General features: G+C 39.9%; 3 protein-coding genes across 7 annotated transcripts; 1 reads left to right on the top strand and 2 right to left on the bottom strand.

Moving 5' to 3' along the window:
• Positions 1 to 1080: 1080 nt before the first annotated feature.
• On the bottom strand, positions 1081 to 4901 carry atp6v1e1a (ATPase H+ transporting V1 subunit E1a). The gene is made up of 9 exons (XM_041997637.1): positions 4739 to 4901; positions 4256 to 4321; positions 4044 to 4153; positions 3201 to 3267; positions 2845 to 2934; positions 2665 to 2733; positions 2483 to 2577; positions 2312 to 2399; positions 1081 to 1515 (listed from the first exon to the last, which is right to left on the bottom strand). Exons 1-9 carry the CDS (start codon positions 4769 to 4771, stop codon positions 1453 to 1455), a joined length of 681 nt encoding a protein of 226 aa, XP_041853571.1. The 5' UTR covers positions 4772 to 4901; the 3' UTR covers positions 1081 to 1452.
• A 353-nt stretch (positions 4902 to 5254) lies between these two features.
• bcl2l13 (BCL2 like 13) lies at positions 5255 to 20504 on the top strand. Of its 4 annotated transcripts, XM_041997697.1 has the most exons (8): positions 5255 to 5547; positions 6416 to 6610; positions 9430 to 9513; positions 10158 to 10314; positions 12155 to 12227; positions 12364 to 12492; positions 17871 to 18854; positions 18891 to 20504. In XM_041997697.1, exons 2-8 carry the CDS (start codon positions 6472 to 6474, stop codon positions 19056 to 19058), a joined length of 1734 nt encoding a protein of 577 aa, XP_041853631.1. In that variant the 5' UTR covers positions 5255 to 5547; positions 6416 to 6471; the 3' UTR covers positions 19059 to 20504. The 4 variants fall into 4 exon arrangements, with proteins under 4 accessions (XP_041853631.1, XP_041853629.1, XP_041853630.1 ...); XM_041997695.1 differs by having other exon boundaries at positions 5256 to 5547; positions 17871 to 20504; XM_041997696.1 differs by having other exon boundaries at positions 5256 to 5547; positions 6411 to 6610; positions 17871 to 20504.
• Positions 20505 to 20507: 3 nt separating this feature from the next.
• bida (BH3 interacting domain death agonist) lies at positions 20508 to 22738 on the bottom strand. 2 transcript variants are annotated; one of them, XM_041997699.1, is made up of 4 exons: positions 22652 to 22738; positions 21981 to 22256; positions 21612 to 21745; positions 20508 to 21124 (listed from the first exon to the last, which is right to left on the bottom strand). In XM_041997699.1, the coding sequence occupies exons 2-4, from the start codon at positions 22237 to 22239 to the stop codon at positions 20927 to 20929; spliced, it is 591 nt and encodes a 196-aa protein (XP_041853633.1). In that variant the 5' UTR covers positions 22240 to 22256; positions 22652 to 22738; the 3' UTR covers positions 20508 to 20926. The 2 variants fall into 2 exon arrangements, with proteins under 2 accessions (XP_041853633.1, XP_041853634.1); XM_041997700.1 differs by having other exon boundaries at positions 22656 to 22732.
• Between the last annotated feature and the right edge of the window lie 854 nt (positions 22739 to 23592).

Raw genomic sequence — 23592 nt, 5'->3', positions numbered from 1 at the left:
CTGTCAGCAGGGTTCTGTTGGTTATACAAGGTCCTGTATATATGTGTGCGTGTGTGTGAGGGTACATTATGTCTTGGTAACCCCGATACCACTTGGTGCAACAAACCTGGGTTTGTCCCTCTCACCTCACAGAGATTATTCTATCTGCTTGTAATGAAAGAACTGCTACATATTATTTGAAGCTGCTAACTAAAATGCCTACCAATCTGACCATTTCTATGGTCTGTGCATCACCATAAAAGCAACACATATTCCTCTCAGTGTGTTTAACGTGATCTAAAATTTGATTTCAGAGTTTGAGCTGGGTTTTTGGCTTGATGACCAAAGCCAACCTTTCAGGCTTGCCATGTCTCATCTAGAAGAGGAGTTTAACATCCTTCTGGCTGCTCTGGTTATACATTCCTCCCACTCCTTCCTGTAGGCTGTAATCTTGTTTTCATTCCCTGGACTGGAAGGTGCTACCACCAATCTTTTTAAGGTCAGCTGTTAATCTGATGGTAATACTTTAATCTCTGTATTAGCATACAATACACATTAACACAGAACTCACTTCCTGCTTTAAGGCCACAGGTTAAACGTATGAACCACTCTGGCTTCCTCTTCCGCCTGCAAGGGTTCAAGTAAAATCTAAGAAGGTTCATTTTTCTGCGTAATTCTGGTGTTGCTTTGAATGACGTGCACACATAAATGCAATCAACGCCTTATCACTGCTGTTAGTTTCTAAAACATGAAAACTATAAGTCTTAAATGAATTCAATTGAACTGGTGGTGTAAAAATCTTGTTTTGGTACAATTTAGGGAGGACAATTATAAACGTGAGATCCATGGAGGGAGTCTGGCACCTTGTCTTGCCAACTGCCATTACCCAATCCCATTGAGCACCCTTAAAAGTTTTTTTTTTTTTGTACATTTTTAATGCAGACACATTTTGTTGTGAGTAGTGTAACTAGGCTACTACATTTTCTCACCGTAGAGAGCATCGTCTGAGTAATCTGTTTGTTTACAACCTGTAAATAAAGATAATTCATACATAATAATAACACTGTCACAAATGGATTTTTTAATCTTTCTTTTGAACAATGCAGCATATCTATTTCCAGACATACACATACAAATAAATGTTTTTCTTATTATTTTGGCTGTAGTTAACACCAAATGAAAGTGAAGTATTTCAAAGTATCTTTGGTATGCAGCTTGGTTATTCTACCTGTAACATTTTAAATATTTGCAAAGCCACAGCAAAGTCAAGTAGTCCACTGAACGTCTCCCAGAGAGGAGACGAGCGGTATCAGAACATTTGTTGAATTATTACATAGCATTTTAGTTTACACAAACACACACTGATTGCATCCCATTCAGAGTTTCCTTTGACCCGGATGATTGGCAAGCTGCTCAATATGATCAATGGTCACCTTAAAGGCCGTGTTCCCACTGCGCTCCTCAAATCCACCGTTAATCCGTGAACTTGCGGTTGGGGTTGGGACCAAACAAGCTCACTCTGATTTCAGGCATCATCTGTAAAGTACAAATTCGTACACATACGGAAAAATCCACACAAACTACTTAAGAATAGTGGGTAAACATGAAAAAGCTCATTTGTAAATCTATTTTTAAAGTATAATTGACTTTCATATTATTTTATAGATCAATAGCACAATTATTTTTCTAATAATTATCAAAGCTTCTAATGTGGACACATTTTAATAAATTTGTCTCCCTCATCCACACAAAATCTAATATTTAGAGACATATTTTACAAATGTTAGGCAGGTGACATGAAGGAACTTTATAAATGCAAAAAGTAACCATGTATTGACTGTTATTTGTTAGCAATTCATTTTCATGCCTTACTTAAAAATTAGTACCTCATTAGTCAACATGATTAATCAATTCATTATTCAAAGTATTGTCCTCTTAAAATATATATAGAAGTACCTGAGTAGTATAACCACCTGACAGAACCATCAAATTTTATTTTTTTGTACTAATATGTTTTTTAAACTTTAGTCCAGGGGTGTCAAACTCCGGTCCTTGAGGGCCGGTATCCTGCAGGTTTTCATTGTTTCCCTGATCTGACACACCTGACTGAAATTAATGGCTTATTGTGAAGACGTTGACAGGAAGCTGATTTTATTCAGGTGTGTTGGATCAGGGAAACGATGAAAACCTGCAGGACACCGGCCCTTGAGGAGCGGAGTTAGACACCCCTGCTTCAGTCATTTAGCTTCAGTGAAAAATAAAAAGAGCTGTGCTGCCCTCTACAGACGGACAACAGGAACTACATTCAACACAACACTCACTGTTACTGTACCTGCTGTGCGATAAGCTCAAGCCTGCTCTCCAAAGTGTTGGAAACCTTGATTTTCCCATTGTCATTATACACTTCAACTCCTCCACAGCTGTTCAAACAAAGAGAAATGAACTCTGTAACCCTGTAAAATCAGGCTTAAAGTTTACGTTAAGATTCAGGAAATTATCTTACATGTCAGATGGAAGAAAACGATCTTCAGCAATTTTGACAGTAATATTGCTCTTCACTGTCTCTTTGTAGATAGGAATGTTCTTATTAGCTGCTGCCTGCCAAGTAATAAAATAGAGAACATCTCTCCACTGTTTACTATACACGTAAAAAATAGAGAAGATGACAGTCAGACCAACCCCCACCTGAACCATTTCTACATCCTGCTTTCTGCAGCGAATGGTAACTTTAGGCTCCAGTAGTTGGTAAAATCCCTAAAATGTGAAAGAAACAATACAAAAAAAACTCCTCACAAACTTTAAAAAAAAACAGAAGTAACACAGCTGCTGGTTTGACCACATTTTAGCAGCAGCTGGACATTTTACCTGAAGCACCAAGCCCTCCAACAGTTTAGAGTACTTTTCAGGGTCCTTGGCAATCTCTGCAAGCCTCTGACGGGCCTCATTCAACATATCCTGAGGCAGGAATATAGACAGAAAATTTATTAAACATTTGAAATGATTCAATGTTTGATGGCAAATACGTGAGTTCATACACTTCAGTATCAGCTTCATTTATGTAAGCATACATATAAATCACCTGCACCCCATTAGCATATTCAATTATACATTTTTAAATATATTAGAAAAAGGAAAATGATTGCAGATAAGATGTAATAACTTAAAACAACAAAGATTATGTGAAACTGCGTTTTAAAAAAAAAAGAGTACTGATCTCTCACCGTGATCATGTCATCTCGGACCTTCAGCACCTTTAGCCTTGCTTGGTTCATCAGGTTGGACATCTGGCTGAGGAGGGAAAATGGTCAGCATTAATCTTACTTAATTTATGCTATAGATCAGTGTTTCTCAATCCTGGTCCTCAGGGACCACTGCCCTGCATGTTTTAGTTCTGTCCAACTCCAGCACACCTGATTTAGATTAATTGAACTGCTTGTCAAGTTCTTTGCAAGCCTGCTAATGAGCCATTCATTTGAGTCAGGTGTGTTAAAGATGGACACCTCTAAAACATGTAGGGCAGTGGTCCCTGAGGACCAGGATTGAGAAACACTGCTATAGATAAATCTAATTCTAATTCCCCTTTCAAATTATACAAAGAGCCACCAAATCTCTAAGTATCTGGATGAATTGCATGACATAAATCCAAAAATGCCTCATAGAATCACACAGAACCAATAAGCTAAAAGTTAAAAAAAAAAATACAATTTTAGCTAGGCTTTATCAAGTGTTTTATAAAGTGCTTCTCATTAACGCTACCACTTGGAGCATCTTGAGGTTCAGTATTCAGCCCAATAATGCTTAAACATGTAGTTAAAGGGTTCAAACCATCAGTCTCACAATTATTGGATAAGCTGCTCTACTTCCTGAGCTACAGTTGCCTTTTACATGTAGTGTACACTTGTCTTTGGATAACTACTGTGTATATTTTTGGGATATTCTCATTAATACTTTCAGTATTGTACATGTGTGAGTCTCAAACCTTTGGCTTGAATATGGTACAAATAATTTCCCTTGATTATGTTTTTTATTTTCCCTGATTTGCCATTAATGGAGCTTAAACTTACATTTTCTTATGTTGTTCAATCTGCTTCTCTTTCTTCTCATAATATTCCATAATTTTCACCCGCTGAGTCTGCACCAAACGACCCTTCTCAATGTTGAATTCCTCCTCTGCCTGCAAATGAATAAAAAATAAATAAAATAAGAGAGAGAGAAGATATTAGTTTATCATTGGGTTTCGTGGAACACGCCATGAGACTGTCTTGCAGATAATTACCTTGGCATCGATTTCCTCCACTTTCTCGTTGGCCTCTTGCTCAATGAAGCCCATCATGTGCTTGATCTGTCACAAGAGACGAGTAGTTTGCTCAAATGCAGAAGTATGAAATGTCAACCTGTCTAAATTTAAGTGGACACTAAATCAAAATACATAACACTAAATGTTTAACAAACAATGAGACGTAAATAAAGACCTTTTTTTTTGTATTTATCGGCATTAAACGTAAAATTGAGGGCCGTTATTTTCCGTTGTTTTACAATAACTGGTAGGTCAAAATAACTCTGACAAGTAACGTAATCTACAAGAGGAACAATTAAAGACAGTTTGGAGTACTTATTAAACAATTACAAGTTGCGTTAGTAAAACTTTGGACCTTTAGCTATCTTATGTCGTGTTTACATTAAGCTGGTAGTTTGTCGGCTGGTTGAACGTGGTCAAACTTAACTGTTTAAATCCTAATTACTTTTTTATTTATTTTACCTGTTTCTGTACGTCAGCATCCGTTAGCGCCATATCTGTTTTAAATGTTTTTTAATTTTTTTAATTATGAGGAAAAACGGGATACTTCCGACAGCTTGTGCAGGCTGTTTCAACAGGAACCGTCGACAGGACAAAGTTTTCTTTCAAGTTTCTAGTCGAGGTAGCTAATCATGACGGACTGCTTTTCCGGTTTAAACTTTCAGAATAAAAGGGCTCGGAATGTCTGTGGTTAAGAGAAAAAACTTTAATTACATTTAAATAGGTTCAACGTGTTATTTACTTATAAGTTGATATATTTAACTTTCAGGTTAATTAATAATAACCTGAATAACAATTTCAGGTATGGTATCTCCAGGTTCAAGAAAAGTCTGAGAGGGTGTCACTCACATGTGCATTGTGGATTTTTACATCCGGCCCACTGGACGTAGATACACTTCCTGTAGAAATGTTCATTTTATTTTAATTTGAACTCAATTCTCAGTCAGACAGTCGTTACGGTACGCGTCATTAACGGGTTTTGCTTATTTTGAAACGCTCACATTAAGATTTCTGTTGCTTTATTAATATAGACGTGACATTGGTGTCCGTCAGCTAATAAACACTTTACTTTGAAGAGTACCACAGGAACACGTATGTTATGTTTTTGCTGGCTTTCCTTTCACCCAAAGCACATTGTGTACTGGAGCTGAATGCTACTGCTGCCAACCAGTGGTGGTCTGCTTTCACCAGCTATTTCTGCATGTGATTGTGTTGCAAAATTCCTTTCAGTTTGTCATTTGTAAGCACCCGGTTACCTTCGGACAAAAACGGTAAGAAATAAACAACAACTCACCCGAAATTGTGTACAATTTAAAGTTTTATTATTTCTTTTTTAATTTTATATCTGGAAGCGTGTAATGTTAAGCTAGCTAACATAGCTTGCATGTCAATGAAGGTGTGCCAGCAGCGACTTATATAACTTAAAACGAACATTTCAGTTGATGCAGACGCTTGAGGAGTTCAGTTTCAACCAGTTTGTTTAGGTATCAAAGAAATGTCCCTGGTTGATAATTGGGAATAAGTGATATCGTAGTATTTTGAGCGATTTAATGAAAATAGAAGGCGACTACATTTGCATACATTCTAAAAACTGAAATAACAAAATGAATATGTAATGCATATATTTTTTATTACTCTGAGTTGGTGCTCCATAAATCAGCAAGATCTTTTTTATTTTGACAGCTGTCGCCGGAAGTGTTATATTAACTTTTACAGACTTGACATTAATGAACTTTCTGGGACGCATGGTGTCACTTCATCCCAGAAGGGAAATGTGAGATAACAAACTTAAACAATACTGAAAAATAATTTTTGCACCGCGATAATTAATTTTATATCAGACATTTGTTTAGCAAATGTCCCCATTTAGGAATATTTTATACCCTTTGTCCTTTTAAGACATGAAGTGAATGAAGAGGGCATCGAAGATTATGAAACTGAGTTGGACATCAGCTTTTTATATGTAACTGTTGCTTTACAGTAAAATAACATGTCATCATGAGAAGTCAGTGTAGACATGGATTTTATTGAAATTTATTAAAGTTTTTGTTGCCTTAGAGAGTCTGAAACATGATCATACTGAAGACTGTCACTTATGCAACTGCTTTGTTATTTTTTCTGTCATTTTCCACAGGTCAGACTTCCAGCTTTGACTGAGAATTAATGTGCCTGAGAATCTGACACAAGGCTGCTAAATGGCTACCTCGGGCTCCACCTCTTGTGCCTCCATCACCTCCATTGTGCCTGAGGGTTTCCATTATGAAACCAAATACATTGTTCTGAACTACCTGGGAATGCCGCCCACTGCTGGATCACAGGCGACTATAGATCAAGGTGAGAGGAAAGACTTGGTCTTTGCATGCACAGAGCACACCAATAAAGTTGTCACACATGGTTACAACACAAAGTATTTGGAGTGTGTAGGCATGTAGCCACCTGTTTACCAGCTTAATTTAGCTCGCTCTGACTTTGGCATGGAAGTGCATTCAGAAGCCGAGTGAGCCCACATCAGCGTAGCCAGTGCTTGGAAGCAAAGTCGTTGTCATGTGAGGCACCACATTAAGCCCAACTACAGTTTAGTATTCTGATATGGTATCCAGATGGATCTTCTTTCAAGATGCTTTTACATAAACCCCATGATATGACCTCAGGCTTGCAAGATTTAGTTTTTCATCCTGTCCCCTTTTGCCTGGCATGCAAAAAACTAGGTTCAGTGCCTTTGTGACCTGTTTTTGACCACATGTCTACACAAATGGTTCTTGTCAAACTCATTCCTTCTGCAAATATGTCTGTTATGCAACAGTTGAGAAATAAAGTGTTAAAGTAAATGCCACTTGCAGTTCATTCTGCCTTTTTGTGTATAGAAGATTTGGCTGCATAGTGTAAGTGGTGACATAAGTGTTATTAAAAACAGCGAGAGAAGGAGCGGCTCGTAAGAAAACAGAAAACAGTTTTTCTTTTGTAAAAAGATGGTTTTTTTTTAAATATAAATTAAGCAATCTGGAAAAAAATACTTGATTATTTGGAGAAGCGAAAATAAGAGGCGGTTAAAATATAAATAAGAAAAAAAGAAAACTGGAGATCTGTGAATTTCCTGTCCGTTTTATTTTGCGTGATGGTTAGAAATCTGTGCAGAGGGGCAGCTGAGTGGTTGATCCCTGCTTTCCGCTCGACCCGGTCCAAATTCTGACAGCCTGTCATGTGTAATCACTGTAGGATTACTCACACGCCAATGGACTGAGGCGAAATAGTTGTCTGGCTAGCTGTCCGGCTAAATGCTGAGGCAGCACCAAGCCCAACAACCAACACTGATTCTCAGGGTTTTGGTGCACAAGCTGCTGGGACAGCAGAGGGAAAAGACTGCCGGTGTCTTCTCGCTACAAAAAGGGGATTAAAATGCATTTAAACGATGTATTTAATGAATCATCTGTCAAATCCCTGACCAGGTCGAACAGTGTCTCTCAGAATAGAAAAACTCATGGTAATACACCCATGCAGTCTCAGTGCCTTTTTTCTGTATTTTTGCTGTTGGCGTGGTTCATTACACTCCAGCAGGGGAGAGACTCTTGTAAATAATTTACTTCCACATGAGCTTCGTGTCGGTGTCTTGAGTGGAGCAGCGGTTCAAGTTTGACTCGCTATGACAGAGAATGGCTGAGCATGTTTACATCACGCTAATAAAAGACAAAACATGGGCTCAGTCTCATTCACACATGTTCAGTTTCTTGCCTCAGGTGGTTAAATCTGAAAGGAACTGTGGCTGTTCCAAGTGAGTTTGTGGTTGCCTAAAGCATTTCCAGACTTTCACTTTACTCTGATAAAATCTTGATTTTGAAACTGTTGCAATGCCACCTGACAAATTCCCCATTTCAGTGACATAAAGGCAACTGTGCATGAGTTTGGCTAAACATAGATGTACGATAATCCTCCACAGAGAAAGTTAGAGGTGAGGGAATGTCTTGAATGTTTTCTCACACCGTCCACAGCGTTGTGGTGTCGAGCATATTTCAGTGAATAACTCAGGTTGCCCTCCTGTGCATCTATACTGGGCAAGGTGGACAATGGCTCTGATGTCAGACTGAAACTGAAGGTGAACTCAGTGTGCGTAACTTTGCATACTATCAGAATTTTTCTTCTATGAGCTAAACTACATGAGTTTTTTTTTTTTTGTTGTTGTTGTTTTTTGTTTTTTTTTGTTTTTTTAAGAGCTGAATTTAAATAAGTTGAATCAATTAAAATTTAATTCAATGTCGATTTAAAAAACAAAAAAAAACAAACAAAAAAAACGCTTTGGACTCCCACATTAGCAGCTAATGCTAAGCCTGTGGGTGCTGCCATGTTTAACACAGAGCGAATGTTTTGAAAATAACAAATTAATAACATCACGTACGTAAGTACCAATAATGGATCGGTAAATGTAGACAACCATCTTTCCAATATTGTTTTTCAGAAGTGCATGTAGACGCATCGGATCAGGTTATTACTGTAATCTGATTACTCCCACACCTCTGATTTAGATGCTCATGTAAACAGGCTCATTGTTTTTATAAAAATAGTTTTCTGCGAATGTCTTTAATCTAGAAGAACTGGTGTTACATAAATATCTGTAGATAAATCTGAACGATTCAGGAAGTTGGTGGTGATACGCAACCCTAGTTTTTCTAAGAGCTGCACCAAAACTTGATATTTGGATTTCTTTCCATGTTTACACTTGTGCAACGTTTTGATTTTAGTGTCATGTTAAGGATGCAGACGTCTTTTGCTGGGCTGCTAAAGTCTGCACAAGTTTACACTTTTTAACTTTATTGTGAAAATAAGCAAAAAGACATTTAATGGACATGAATATTCCATGTTCATCAATTTGTTCTGCATATTTATGTTCATGTCACGGCACATTTTTATTTACTTGTATGTAGCCTGGGAATTTTTATTTTTTAATGTTTTTTTTTTTAAAGGAAACCAGACATCTTAAGTCATCATCACCAACACATTCACTGTTTGCAGACCCACAACAACATGAATGAAAACTTAAAAAAGAAATGAGTCAGTTTTAGTTTCGTTGGTATTGCAAGTCGGATGTGGTGATATGTTTTTTTAAATACTTGTGCGAGGGAGACAGGTTGTTAGTTCATTTTTCTTTTTTTTTCTTTCAGGAGATGCAATAAATGAGAAGGCTGGAATAGTAAAAGAGCAGATAGAAGAAGAGCTGAAACGGCTGGAAGATGACATTTCTGCCTGTAAGTAGTAACACACACGGCCGGTTCTTTTTCCATTTACACAGGATTTGCTGTTGTTTTACAAACAGTTCAGCTCAGATCTGAAGCCATTTACTTTCAGGTAATTCTAACAAGTTATGTTTCATTTATGGTTTAGCTTTGATTTAACTGGATTTATGAATCCCAGTGATGCCTGAGAGCGTATCTGTAAATAAATGTGAACACACAGCAGTGTTAGTTTTAAACTTATTTTTGGCAGATTGGTAATTCTCCAGCCTCCTTGCTCTTTATTAAGTTTGCCTTCCTGTACAACAGAACTCAAATCAGTTCTTTGTCAGCGTCCAAATCTCTAATGTATGCTGTGATTTCTTTACATAAGCGCAGCTCTCTGTAGCACGATGTAGCTGCAGATGAGCCTCTGTGCTCATTCAGAGCAAGATGAGGTGTGCACATAAAGGATGGATGGTTTGGGGTGAGCTTAGTTTTTTTCTCCCCACATCTGCATCTATATAACATTTTTAAAAGCAAGTGTTTAAATCAGCAAATACAAGGATTCAAGGATTCATTCTGTAGCATTTTATATATATATATATTTGTGTATATATGTTTGTGTATATATATATATATATTTATATATATATATACACATATATGTCTTTTTTCAGCCTTTTCCAGTACAGGCTTTGACCGCCACACATCACCGGTGTTCTGTCCAGCCAAGCCCGACAGCTCCGTTGAAGACTGTCTTGCTGTAATTGGAGACAAAGTGGCCCAGGAGCTTGACACACACCTGGCAGCAGCCGTACAAACACTCCTCACAGGGTGAGTTTGTGAAGCATTAATCAGAGAAACTTTAAAAACACATTATGTTACTTTCTGACCCTAAAGCTCTACGTTCTGGGCTGGTTTGATGGCACACTGACATCTATTATGTGCATTTCTGGAGCCGTCGATGCCCAGCAGTGTCCTGAGGCTGAGAAACTGCACTGTACAGCTTTTTCTTCCAGGACGCTGCGTGATGTTGCAGCCGAGTTTCGCTTTGCCCGCCATGTCACACTCTAGCAAGCGCATACAAACACTCTGGCTGTTTTTAATGCAAAGATACGCAAAGACATTATCGGAGGAAGAGAGAAAGAGACAAAGCAAGAGATGAGACAAGAGTCATGATAAGACTGTTACTGGCTGGAGAGAGCTCAGAGTACAGGTAGGATTCAAGATGGATGCTGAATTAGCCATCGTTAGGGTGCGCGCCACTGAGTAAATCAGCAAGTTCTGTAGTTCGTGGCAGCAACAACACTGAAAGGTCAAAAGCGTCATAGAGAGCCAAGGCCAACATAACAAACAAAACACTCCTACCTGAAAATGAAAAGTATAACTGACCTCACCAAAAAAACACAAGAATACAAACCTACTTCTAAACTACCCGAACTTCACCATAAACATGAGAAAATGACCCACAAGGAAAACATAATGGCAGCTCTCCTGTACGAGACCGACCTGGAAAACTAACCATAATAAAAACTAATTCTACAACCAGACATACCCAAACCCAGGCTAACACATCAGACAGGCCCAAACGTGCAGCTCCTCAGTCCTTTTATAAGCCACTCCCAGGTAATGATTGGCTGGAGGAGCCCCCACCTAGCGGGAGGAGGAGCTCCTAGAGATTCTATTCTATTCTATTCTATTCTACAGTCATTTAGCAGACGCTTTTATCCAAAGCGACTTACATTTAAGAGTAAGAACAACAAAAGCAACAAGATGGGACGTCATAACTAGGTGGTAGTCAGTACAGAGATTCAGCACAAAATTCAAAGGAATCGCCCACATTCCTGTAACACAAGCAAGTGTGCAAACACATAGTTACAAATGACTAGACTACAAATAAAAATGCAGTTGTTGTTGCTATGGATTGTAGAGAATGATTTAATTAGTCTCACAGCTCAGTCCTCCGATGGCAGGCCAGCAGAATATACTATCACCTGCAATGCTGAAACGTAGGTGTTTTTGTCTTTTTGTGTCCCGTGGACTCTGCACACACCTTGAGCTGGATTTATTCTCGCGCAGTCTTTCGCTTACGGTCCGGTAACGGCGTCTGGGGAGGCGTGACCTCTTCCACACCCGAAGTGTTTCCCTACTTACGCTGATGTAGTCCCCTGTGATTGGTCAGTTTGTGATTACCTGTTTCCGTATTTCTAAGGCTTCTCGCTGAATTTGTGCGGTAAACACAGAAGAGACTCTACAACACGACGCTCGAGAGCACATTTTACAGCATCTCCGTATGCAGACGCTGCACTAGAATGAATCCAGCTTTACTGATGTCACCGGTGCTCGGCAGATTGGTACTGATGGTGGTTTTAATCCCCTCTGCATTCGGGTGTGCACATCCCGGTTGAGATACACAATTTTTTCTTTATAGATGCTCATAACAAAAAGTAATTAGTCTCTTTTATTTACTTATTTTTAGCAAGTATCCTGTAAGTCAGGTTTCTTCCAGATATTAAGTCTCATAACTAATTTGATGACGATGTGGAGCTGGCTTTATGTTCTGTGTGCAGTCAGGAGTCTCCACGCTAGCTGTGTGAGAATGTTCTGATCAGAAATTCAGACTGAATGAAACGATCTGATAATGTGAGCGATGAATAATGTCTTTGTGTTTCAGACCTCTAGACTACCAGAGATTCAGAAGCACAACGTTGGATCTTTCCAAACACACACCGGAAGGCTGGAGTAAGGTGAGTCAGCCGGGACTTATAATACAGCTGCTCTGATTTACAAAATGCACAAAATCTTTACTTTATTTATAAATTTCTTTTAAAAAATTTGACACCACTGCCTTGCTAATGTTTTGTCCTTGATGACGACCACCAGGTGCTAGTGCCTCTGGTCCTGCTCCAGGCTTTACAAAGCAAAGGCCAGACCTTGACAACGCTGTTGGATCTGGGAGTTCGCTGGCTGGAGGAAGAAGAGGCGGACTACATCATCCAGCAGGGAGGATGGGTGAGTTCCTAACACTGGAAATGCGTCTGGAAACAAGAACCACCTAGAAAAAGAAGTAAAAATAAATCTTATTTATTCAGTTCAGACAACGTAATCAAGCTGCAGAATATATGACGATGGCAGTTTCTGCACAAGTATTAACATGATCTGGAGAACTTAGTTTACAGCTCGGCTGTCAAAATGTAATTTTAGTTTTATCTAGATAATCAATAACTCTGTTCTTCTGTCAGTACCATGTGCAAATGAAGAGGGGGAAATAATTCTTGTACCATGTTCAGCACAGAGATTTGACCACATGAGGGCAGCGGTGAGCTAAAGCAGCCATATTACAACTTTAGTTCAAAGTTCTCTGTGGATTAAACCATTTTTAAGCTTATCATTTTTTTTGTGCTACACCAAAGTAAACAAACAAACAAAATAAAAACCAAACAAAAAATAGCAGCTCCTGACACACTTAAGGGAAAAAAAGGTTTGTTTTCAATGAAAAAGTTTGCTTATTTAAATTAACATGAACCCTGCTCACGTTAGCTACTACTGCAGCTGATCCCACTTCCCACGTTTGTGTTGTCATACACCTGGAACCACTTATAAGTGCAACTTTTTTATTGGTTAAATGAACATTTTTGTTTTGCTTTTGGACTGAATTTAGCTCTGCAGTGTTGTCATAAGTAGAGCGCTGCCGGCAGTCGCTCCCTATAAATGAGGTTGCACTGATGAGGAGTCACGTGACTTAACACGTTAACCATTGCTCTTGTCGCCATTGCCTCATGATGTTCTGCCCGGTTTCATGCAGTGGAATGTGAACACGGTGCAATGGCTTTAAACAAAGCCGCATTCCTGCTCAGCGTTATGTCACAGGGGATGAACAGATGATGGGTTCGGAGAGGATCAGCAATGGAGGGATGAAGAGAAAGAAAGAGGGAGGGAACATCCATGAAGAGGCTGATAGAAAGGGAGGGAATTCAAACGAGGGGAGGGGTGAGAGACATGAGGGCGATGAAGGATGTGCAGGGTAGCCAGTGAGAGCAAAGTGAAACCTCTGTGAGTTTGACAGCTGCTTGCATGCACACGTTCCTGGAACGGCCTTCCTACCTCCACTCCATCTCGACGACTTGTTTGTCCTTTTGACTCTTTCGAGTTTTGTGCATTCAAGTGTAAACCGGGGGTTTCGGGACTTCGCACTGAGGTAGGATGTTTTACTTTTGGAAGTATGCAAACAGTGATATCATTAGTCTTGATGTGTGCATCATTCCTGAGAAAGAACTGTGTAGCAGGGGCAAATCCTCAGATGCAGAGCTGGTCTGTTCTTGTTTGCAACATGGCCACCTCACGTTTCCGTGCAGTGGTTGCTCAGTCATGGGCTCTATATGATTCTATTAGTTTTAAATGCACAGCGATCAATCTATAAAATATAAAACCGTAAAGAGCAAAATGCTCATAGATGCAAAATAAGAATAATTTCATGCTTTTTTGTACGTATTTTAAATATTTTGGTTTAATAAACATTAAAGAACAAACTAGTGATTATTTTTATGCTACACTTTTAAAAGTAGATATTTCATTAGTCCTGTTCATCTTCAGCATGCTGATGTGACATGTCAGGTTTAGGTTGTTCTAAATACGCCTTTGTCAAAGTGGTAAAGAATGAGGGTTATTATGACCTTAATGTGGTGTGCACTTCATTAGGCAGGAACAAAAGCGCTTGCCCTCAGCCGGGGGGGTGATTTGGGAAGGGTGGAAAACTGGCCTACATGGTGGCGGAGGTGTATCCGTCTATACTGCTGCATGGTCTTGTTGGGTTAGTCCTGAGGAATCAGCCAGCTGCCCTTCTGATGGTGAAACTGCAGAGCTGAGTGACCTTTCCACCATCTCATATTGCAGCTCGTGTGAGTTTGATGTAACGTGAAGCCTGAAATTTGAAAGTGACGCTGTGACATCTGCAACTGACCTTTTTGGTGAGAAGAGAGGGAGATAATGACGACCCACATTATTTTACCGTGGCATACCTGGCAGGTAAAGATATGCTGCTTTGACTATCAATTAACAGCAGTACAATATAGTCCTTTGTTTTATAGCTTCCACTGCTTAGAAACAGTGACGCTGCAGTGATGATATTTTAAGAACAGAGTGGTGTATGGGCTCCCGCCTGGCCCTGTCAGGGCACGTCACATTGCATCCTGTACAGTGTAACAGTGCTCCCCCTGTTATGTAAGCACCCGCTCAGGGAGAAATATGTGCATCATTATGCTACTGAAGCAGCACGGGACCGGACCGGAGAGAAGGGCCAGTGCAGGCTGAGAAAGCTCCCAAAATAACTAATAGTCTTCTAAAAACATCCTCACCAGGGGCTTGACTGACCCACTTGTGGCTCGCACCAACACGCTGAGTGACTGCTGATGTTTAACCAGGGCAGTGAATAGAGAGGCAGGCATCTGTCTGTCTCTCTATTCATGAGTCTAACTGTTACCACAACCCTGTTTAGGGATGCCAGGCCAGAAAACAAACATTTTCTGAGGAAAGTCATGTACCTGCACTCAGCTGACTTGCATCACATTAAGAAACAAACGGGCCGACAAAGCGAACTGTTTACATAAATCCATTTCAGTCTAGAGTTGTCAGATCAGGAAACCATCCTTGTTGGTTTTATACTGCATCTTTGTGAAAAATCAACTTGATCTTAAGTTTGATTTCTGTTCTTTGGTACGTTTAGCTGCTGATCTGCAGTCTGGTGGTGCTCTTTCAGCAGAATGTTTTAGTCTGCTCCGTCAGCTGCCGGATGACCTCCTGAAATCCCTGACTATTAGGAACAGGGATGACATAATCCTCACAAATGTCAAGTACATTATGGTCCTTGAACATTAATCGAGTTGAGTGTCAGTGGTGTAAGACAAATGAGTGTATTTTAGCATTTAAGGGTGTGGAAAAGTTGGCTTTTTGCAGCAACTCTGACCTAACGTTTGGATTCGCAGGTATGCAGCATGCTGGCTATTTGACAGTCTTGTGCTAATGTAACAAGTACTTGTAAAGTGACTGAATTTTACTGTTTTTTTTCTCTCAAATTAGCTTTTTAGGGCTCTGTAGCACAGTGGCAACATGGCCGACAAAAGTCAGGAAGCCTCTTGACTTTGTACTGCTCAGATATCAAGAACTATGTTGTGATTAAGCTCGATGATGGGGGAGCAAAGACAGGTTGGCTGTGAACCTTTGGCTCTTTAACAAGAATGTGCTCTGATTTTATAAGGTTTGCATGTGTCTTGGGGCGAGGGTGGAGAACAGTAAGCTTAGTGTCTTTCCCTCCTCCATTAAACACATTTACCTGAGCAAGAAAACGAAAGTTTTAGAGGTAATAATTTATTTTTTCATAGTTTAAAGTTGTTTAGTTGATTTTTTGCTTATTTTAAATCCTCAAGTCATTGTTTTTAGACTCGGTTAGTCTGCTATAAAGGTTTAGATTTTAAACCAGCGAAGACTTTATAACAGTAGAAAGTTAAAACTGCACAGAGATAATACATTTTCAATCAGCAAGTCTTTGTTGTGGGTTTACATGGCATGGCAACCCTGTCCTGCTCTGTTGGGCTAATGGGGATGTTGCATCCAGAGGGTGGAGGATTTTGTGAACTACTCCTGCTCTTCCACATGTAAATCAGCTTATGGAGAACATGAATGTTGGATAACAGCAGCGCAGTTGGATTTTAATCTCTCTCCTGCCTCCCAGAACACAGCTGCATGTGTCCTTGTAAGGAAAATGACCATCAAAGCTTAAAGGTTGTTCAGAAACAGTGTTTAGTTGGTTTGGGATATTCTCTTAAGACCATTATCACTATTTCTCATGAATGTGGTGCAGTTGGTGTGGTACCTGGTCCTTCCTGTCAGAAACGTTATGTCTTTGACGTCAGTCGCTCTTCCTGTTAGACACCTCTGAGCTGTCGGTTTGAATCTTGTTTGTTCACATCACACCTGTGTGACATGGCTAGACAGCATGCCTGTGACTAATTCTAACATCACCAGTAAAGCCATTCAAGCTGGTGAAATACCCACAAATTTTTTGTCTATCTCATCTGCAAGATGTACCTGCTGAAGATGTATGGCGGCGCTGCATCGGAAATTCCCAACATTCATGATCTTCAATGGGCGAATCCTTTAAGCTTCAGTGGTCTCGTCTCTGTTCTTGTGGTGCAGGTTGGCACAGTGACATTTATGCCACCAGCAAGTGGTAAATTGTAAATAGTCTGTCCTTATAGCGCTTTCACCTGGAAACTATTCAGCAGCTTTCAGCTCCCGCTTTAGCAGCTAACGCTACGACCGGGCGCCACCACGTTCAATAAACATGTTTTGAAAATAACAGGAAGTGGTGTCACCACACACGTATATACCCCAAAATAAATCTGATAAAGGACTGGTCAATGTAGACCTAGACACGTCAGATCAGATTATTACAGTAATCTGATTACTCCCAGATACTGATTTTGATGCTCATGTAAACGGGCTCAGTGTTTTATAAGAATAGTTGTCTGAGAATGTCTTTAATAATCATTAGCTGACAATAAATCCATATCGAATCAGGAAATTAGTGATGATAATCTGCCCTAAGTGTTGCAATGCTGATGGTAATATGAAAGTTTTCTGTGAAATAAACTTGTTTGTTTTGGGAGTTTTACATTTTTTTTTTTTGCTTTTATTGGCAATTTACTTAAAAGGACATAAGAAATTGTTAATAAAACCCCGAAGTGGAGTCAATAACGTTTGAATTTTATGTGCTGATTAATCACAGTATTATGTGTTTTCATTCTTTAGGAAGAAGAATAATGTGTCATTTTCATTATTTCAGTACAGTGATTGTCAGAACTGGTATTCTGCAAATGTGTGCATAACAAACCAGCTTTTAATATCATTCAGGTGCCTCCATCATTTCGTGAAATGTACTTAAACACATTCTGCTCCAGCAGCTTGTCCACATGGTCACATGATGTTACATAATCAGAGAAGTTTTTCCTGATCTGACGCTGAGCACTAGGTGGCAGAAATGGTGCATCTAGTATTTACAGTGTTCTTTTACAGACAGCTTTTGGTATTTCAGAATTTATTTACACTATTAGCTTGGCAAATACAACATCTGTCTTGATTGATCGTTTCTGTATGGCTATGCTGTTTGTATTCTGCAGTTTAAATCGATAAGCACTAAATGATCAAGTCAGGGTTTGTTCTTAACCCGAAGTAAGCGAAAAGGACTAAATGTAAATATCCCCTGTGTAATGAATATAATAAAATATAGCTGTTACACCTACTACCTCACATGAATGTGTCACCTCAACATGATTTAATTTGTAATGACATACACATTTATGTTAATTGCCCATATTTCTGTCTGTGTACCACAGGGTGAAATATTCAACCTCGTGCCAGAGGAGGAACGTGGCGTGACCATTGCTGAAGACAGCAACGACATCTACATCCTCTCAGGGGAGCAGTATCCTGACCAGCTCAGCCCTCCCTCATCACTGCTCTGCACAGGAAACAGCAGTGAGCAGAGCTCCTGGCAGACGGAAAGCTTACCTGTGTCTCTGGCTGGCCACGAGTCCTGGGCACAGGTTAGTGCAATGGACCCTGAAGATGTCAAGAGCCTGGACAGCAATGAGGGCGTGGCCCTGGCTGAGGAGCGAAGTGAGAACAACTCCTCAAACTCGGACATCGTCCACGTGGAGCGTGAGGAGGCTGAGCTGCTGGAGGAGGGCGGTGAAGTTGGGTTGATAGATGAAAGCATGATGAGTGTTTTAGGAACAGAGAGTGAACTGGCTGAGCTCAGGGCAGAATTTGGGGACCAGATTCCAGCTATGCCAGCGTTGTCCGGGGCAGATTCCACACCACCTGCATCTTTGCTTTCTTTAGAGGAGCCAGTTGTGATAGAGACACCTGCAAGCTTGTCTGCAGAACCTTCCTTCATCTCCTCGGAGCCAGAGCTGCTTCTTCCTGTCCCAGAACCTGCTGCTCCCCCTGTTGTTGAGCCTGAACCTGCAGCACCTTTGCCTGTTCCTGCAGTAAAACAAGAGCCTGAGCCAGAAGCAGCTGCTGCCACTGCCCCAGTGCCTGCTGAGGTGGCTACTCCATCTCTAGCCAAGGAAATTCCAGTAGCACCAGCAGAGCCTGAAGCCTCATCAGAACCAGTTTCTGAACCAGACCAGGAAACGCAGCCCGTCACTGTGCCTCCCCAGCCAGAACCAGAGGATGTGGTGGAACCAGTTGCCACAGTGACTGGACCTCCAGTCTCTGAGGCTCCTCTTGAGGAGCCTCAAGCGGCGTCTGTTGAAGCCCCACTTGAGGAGCCTGTGGTAACCATTGTAGAAGCCCAAGTTGAGGAGGCCCTGGTGGCTACTGTGAAAGCCCCAGTCGTGGAGATCCCAGTGGCTCCTGTGGAAGCCCCAGTTACTGAAGCCCCAGTCAAGACCCCAGCTAAGGAGGATGCAGTGAAGCCTGAACCAGCAGAAGAGCAGTCACTGCTGCTCTATGGTGCTGCTCTGGCGCTCCTTGTTGCTGTGGTTTACAGTGTCATAAGCTTCAGGAGAAGATAGAAAATGAATAATTGTCTTGAACTGAAGAGCATGCCATGTGTAAAGATATTAAGTTAGAAAGGTATTAATATACATGTGACAGGACTGTCTTTGGATTGCACCAGATTAGTCTGTTTTTTTTAATTCTTCAAAGTTCAAACTCTATGAAAGTGCCCCTCAGCCAAGCAAATTCTCACTTCATCTTCATGGCCGTCATGGCCGCTTCATTCCACGCAGTGCAAACGCAGACAAGGAACACGACACACTCCATTACACACTCCATTACACTTCTAATTCTGTCTTCCTGTCTGGGTTCATTTTAGTGTTTTTTTTTTTTTATATTCAACTCCAACCTTGCATTTCTTATCAGAAAGCGTGTGATCTCGTATCAGTTCAGTTTTGAATCTATCAGTTTTGTACTTTTTGAAGTAAACCCACATGGAAAATAAATATTGTCTCATAGATGAGGTAAAAACCCTAAGGTCTGCAAGGGACATGCATTACTTTATGTAGTTTTTTATTTTTTGTGAATGAAAACATTAAAGGTTTTGCCCACAGATGGATGAAAACCCGTGTACAGAGGTGCATTGTATTCTTTAGAAAGGATTCAGCAAACATTCATACAAACCTCAAGATGAGTCATTTTCCTTTGCCATCGTCAGCAGAAAAACCTCAAAATTCTCTCGAGGTCCACAAGTACAATAACAGACCAAGTAACTAGCGTAACAGTTTCACCATGTCTTTTTAAACACGTTCAGTCATTGTAAATTGCTTTACATCATGCTTACATTTGCTGTGTAAGGCGTGTCCTGTTCTTTGTAGTTATTCTGGAGTCACAAATGTCACAAAGCATTTATTTTAGTTATGAGTGTCTAGTCTTTGCCGTGTATCTTTAGTTATACTACTGTTGGGTTATAAATGTACCTGCTATCTGCACCATTGTCAGGATATCAATGTCTTACATTTGCCAACTAAAAAACGAGTCTGTTAGCTACTGTGAAATCCAATTTAGGTTCTAAAGTGACCAAATGGTACCAAGTAGTTGGTGTGACTTTATAAGCCGAGAATAATGACAAATATTTGGTTTCAAAGTAATATGACTCTTTTCACAAGTGACAGCCAGTAAATCTTTAAAGTAGTTCAGATATGCACTTCACATGACAAAACAAAGGCGAACCTTTCAACCAAACTTTTCCTGCTCTCTCAATTTGTTTCAGGTTTTGGGGATGCAGCTAAATTAACTGGTATACAAATTAAAGCATGGTTACTACAATGATGTCGCACCGCTGGCAAATTTCATACAGGAAGGATGTTTTTATGTTCCAGTATGGTGAATAATTAAGCTAAAGTAATCCTCCTGTTAAAGGGAAACTGGAAGTACAGAGGATGGATGTTAAAGTGGTTCAAACATGACATTTTGTAGCTAAAGTTCAATATTCTGAAATAGGAATAAAAAGGTGAAACAACTCATGACCTTTAGTGGTGGTTTATTTACTCTCATTCATATAGAATACGAGCTCAATACATTTAGACTGAAATTAAGAAACTGTCATCTTGGATAATATGACTATAGATGTCATGTTTATCCCAAAACAAATATAACTAATCATGTCATTAAAGTTTATGATGAAAAGATTCTGAATCTGAAACATTGTGTAATCCTATACATGTAAAGTAATAAACAATTCAAGTATTACAGACTGAATTTTCAGTTCCCCATTTTAAAAATGGGACTGCACACACAAAAATTCCCCAAATTCCTTTAGTCAGTGAAGTATTTTCAACAAACAAAGCAGCACTTTACAGTCTGTTCTGTTGAGCAGACGCAGGTTTCATGCCGTCTTTCACCTTGCATTTCACCGCTGCTTCCTCTGAGCCTGCAGCTCAAGTCACCTAGGCCCTGCACGGCAAATAAAGTGCAGTGTTGTGTCAAAGAGGCGTCTCAGCAGCTGTGGTGTCTGCTTGCACACTCCCCTCACAATGGCCAGGGAGAGGGCCACAATGACTCGCTCCTGGGGTAGATTCTCCAGTCCCACACCTTGCTTCATCACCCTTTCTACCTCGTGTGAAAGGTGGTAATTCCACTCCTGAAAGGGAGACATGCATCTGGTTACTGACGCTGCTATGCCAAATCTGTTGGTTATAATGTAAACTGCAACCTAAGAGGTTATGAATTACTGCAAGTAATCTAAAGTTTATTCTGGTTTTTGCATCTCCAGATTAAAACCAGGTCATTATTTTCTTTTCAGTTTTGATAACAGAGGTATTGGCATGTATCCGAGCCATAAACTATAAGATGGACAGAGCCCGTCACCCGCAGGTTTCTGAAGCTCGTTGGGCGGTTCCTACCGTCGCTCCCGTTTATTTCTGCTGTGAAGTTGGGCTTTTTAACATGGGAGTTTATGGGGATTGACTCTGTTTTGGAGCCAGCCCCTAGCGGATGAGGGGTGAAATGCAATTTTTGCACTTCCGCATAGGCTTCACATTTCACCGCCGGAGGTTGCCGCTTGATCCCAGCTTACAAGCATCACATCATGAAAAGTTCACCTGTTCCTGAGCTCCAAGCTGACTTACTTCAGGAGGAGAGGCTCTAATGTTCCGGCTCAGGTTCTGGGCGGCTCTAGCCACAATGCTGCGTTCCAGCTGGGCCGCAATATCGTTCAGCCTCTCTGCAATCTCACGAAGAGCTACTGCTTCTGCAGGGCCATCTACAAGGAAACAGGAAAATAAACAGTTCAGGCCACAGAATGTTTTTGTAGCGGCTCTGAAAGTGTGGGCAGTAGTAGTTGACATCAAATATTTTACAGCTGTTACTTCCTGGTTTTACTCTGATTTGTAAGGTACTTTTATAATGAAACTAAAAACTTATGCGACTTGGTTTGGACTGATTTGCACAGCTACACTGGGGTGACTCAACTGTCAACAGGTGTTCTAGTTACTTACTGAACCACTGCAGATCCACCTGGGGCCGAATGTCATCTAGGAGAACGTTGCTCTGTATACCGCCATCAGTTTCCAGGTCTCCGTCGAGCAGACTGTCTGTCATGTGGCCATTGCAATTAATATCCCGGGCAAGATTTAAATCCGTGCCCAAGGAAAGAAGCTCCTTGCTATAATCTGAGTCTCTACAATCTGTTTGAAGGAAGGCGAAAATGACAGATGCGGCTTTTTGTTCATTTCTCAGAAATCCAGAGTCTTCCATCGATGATCACTTTGAACCTGTTTCATATGAACGCCATAAACTAAAAGTTAGTCATGTAAGATTATCACAAGTACAAAAAGAAGAAGAAAAAGTAAAAAAGCAATGTCTGTACCCAAGCAAATTGCGCAATAATTTAAACTATTTAAATTCAATATAATAAACATCGACATCTATTGAGTTTAAAATTAAATTAACTTAAGTTACACACAAGAAATCGGTCATTTCTCAAGTTTAGCGGCTACACTGAGAGCTAGGCTGGGCTAATGCTAACTGCAGATAACTATTTGCTAGCTAAAGTTGGCTTTCGACTTAAAGAAGTTGTCATTAAAGTAAAAAAAAAAAAGTCAAAACTGACGACTAACTAAAACGAAAACAAAAATATTACTTTTTTTAAAAAAAGTTGCTAACTTACTCACAATCCGTTTTTGTATCTTCTACGTGAACTTTTTATTTCATACAAACTTCCATTTAACTGATGCCCCGCTAGCCGCAGTGCAGGAGTGAGAGAAAAAAAAATGTCGGGTTTTTGTTTTCCTCGTGATGCCTTCACAGACCGTCTGAATTTACATAATCGTGACGTAAAACAGGATTGTTAAGATGCTTGAGGAAACCAACCATAAAACACACACACAATATATATATATGTATATGTATATATATGTAGGGCAAGCCATGGTGAAGCTGGATACTTATGTATATGAAGCTGGATAATGTATGTATATGCTACTGGATGCTTGAATTTCCCTCGGGATCAATAAAGTATCTATCTATCTATCTTTCTTAACAGTACAGGTGGTTTTCATCACAAGTAATGCTATGTATTAATTTTATGTATGGAAATTAGATTAAAATTATGGTGCACTACCCCTCTAATGGATGATAAGAAATTAAAAAAAAAAGTTCAGTCAAATACTTTAAGTTTTCATGCAGTTTTATCTTAGATTTTTGTATTATGTTTTCAGACAAAATCTTAATATTTAGTGGGACAGTTATCTGAAAAGTCACCATGATTACACAACGTTCTTTGTAAAATATAAATCTGAAAGCTTAGAAACTTTTGTTTACATGTGTAAATTGTCTTAATTAGAATATATCCCTCTCAAATGCAGTTGAGCTAAAGATGAAATGCAAATGTTTAAAGTACAAAATCCAGTTTTACCCATCTATGCAAGAGGGCCACCAAACCTCCAGGAAATCCCATTATAATGGTGGACTAACAGAATGGTATTGTCATGCAGTTGTACTCGGTCATGTGCATTTTAATGTGAAGTTGCCTGATTGTGCATGTAATGGTTTTAGTATTTCTGTAAATAAAGTATGACTCATTTGGAACATGCAGTTCTTTACAAAATT

Source organism: Melanotaenia boesemani, chromosome 10 (assembly GCF_017639745.1).
Source record: "Melanotaenia boesemani isolate fMelBoe1 chromosome 10, fMelBoe1.pri, whole genome shotgun sequence".
Lineage (NCBI taxonomy): Eukaryota > Metazoa > Chordata > Actinopteri > Atheriniformes > Melanotaeniidae > Melanotaenia > Melanotaenia boesemani.
The sequence above is the reverse complement of the archived record's forward strand: the minus strand, read 5'-3'. Positions and strand labels throughout refer to the sequence as shown.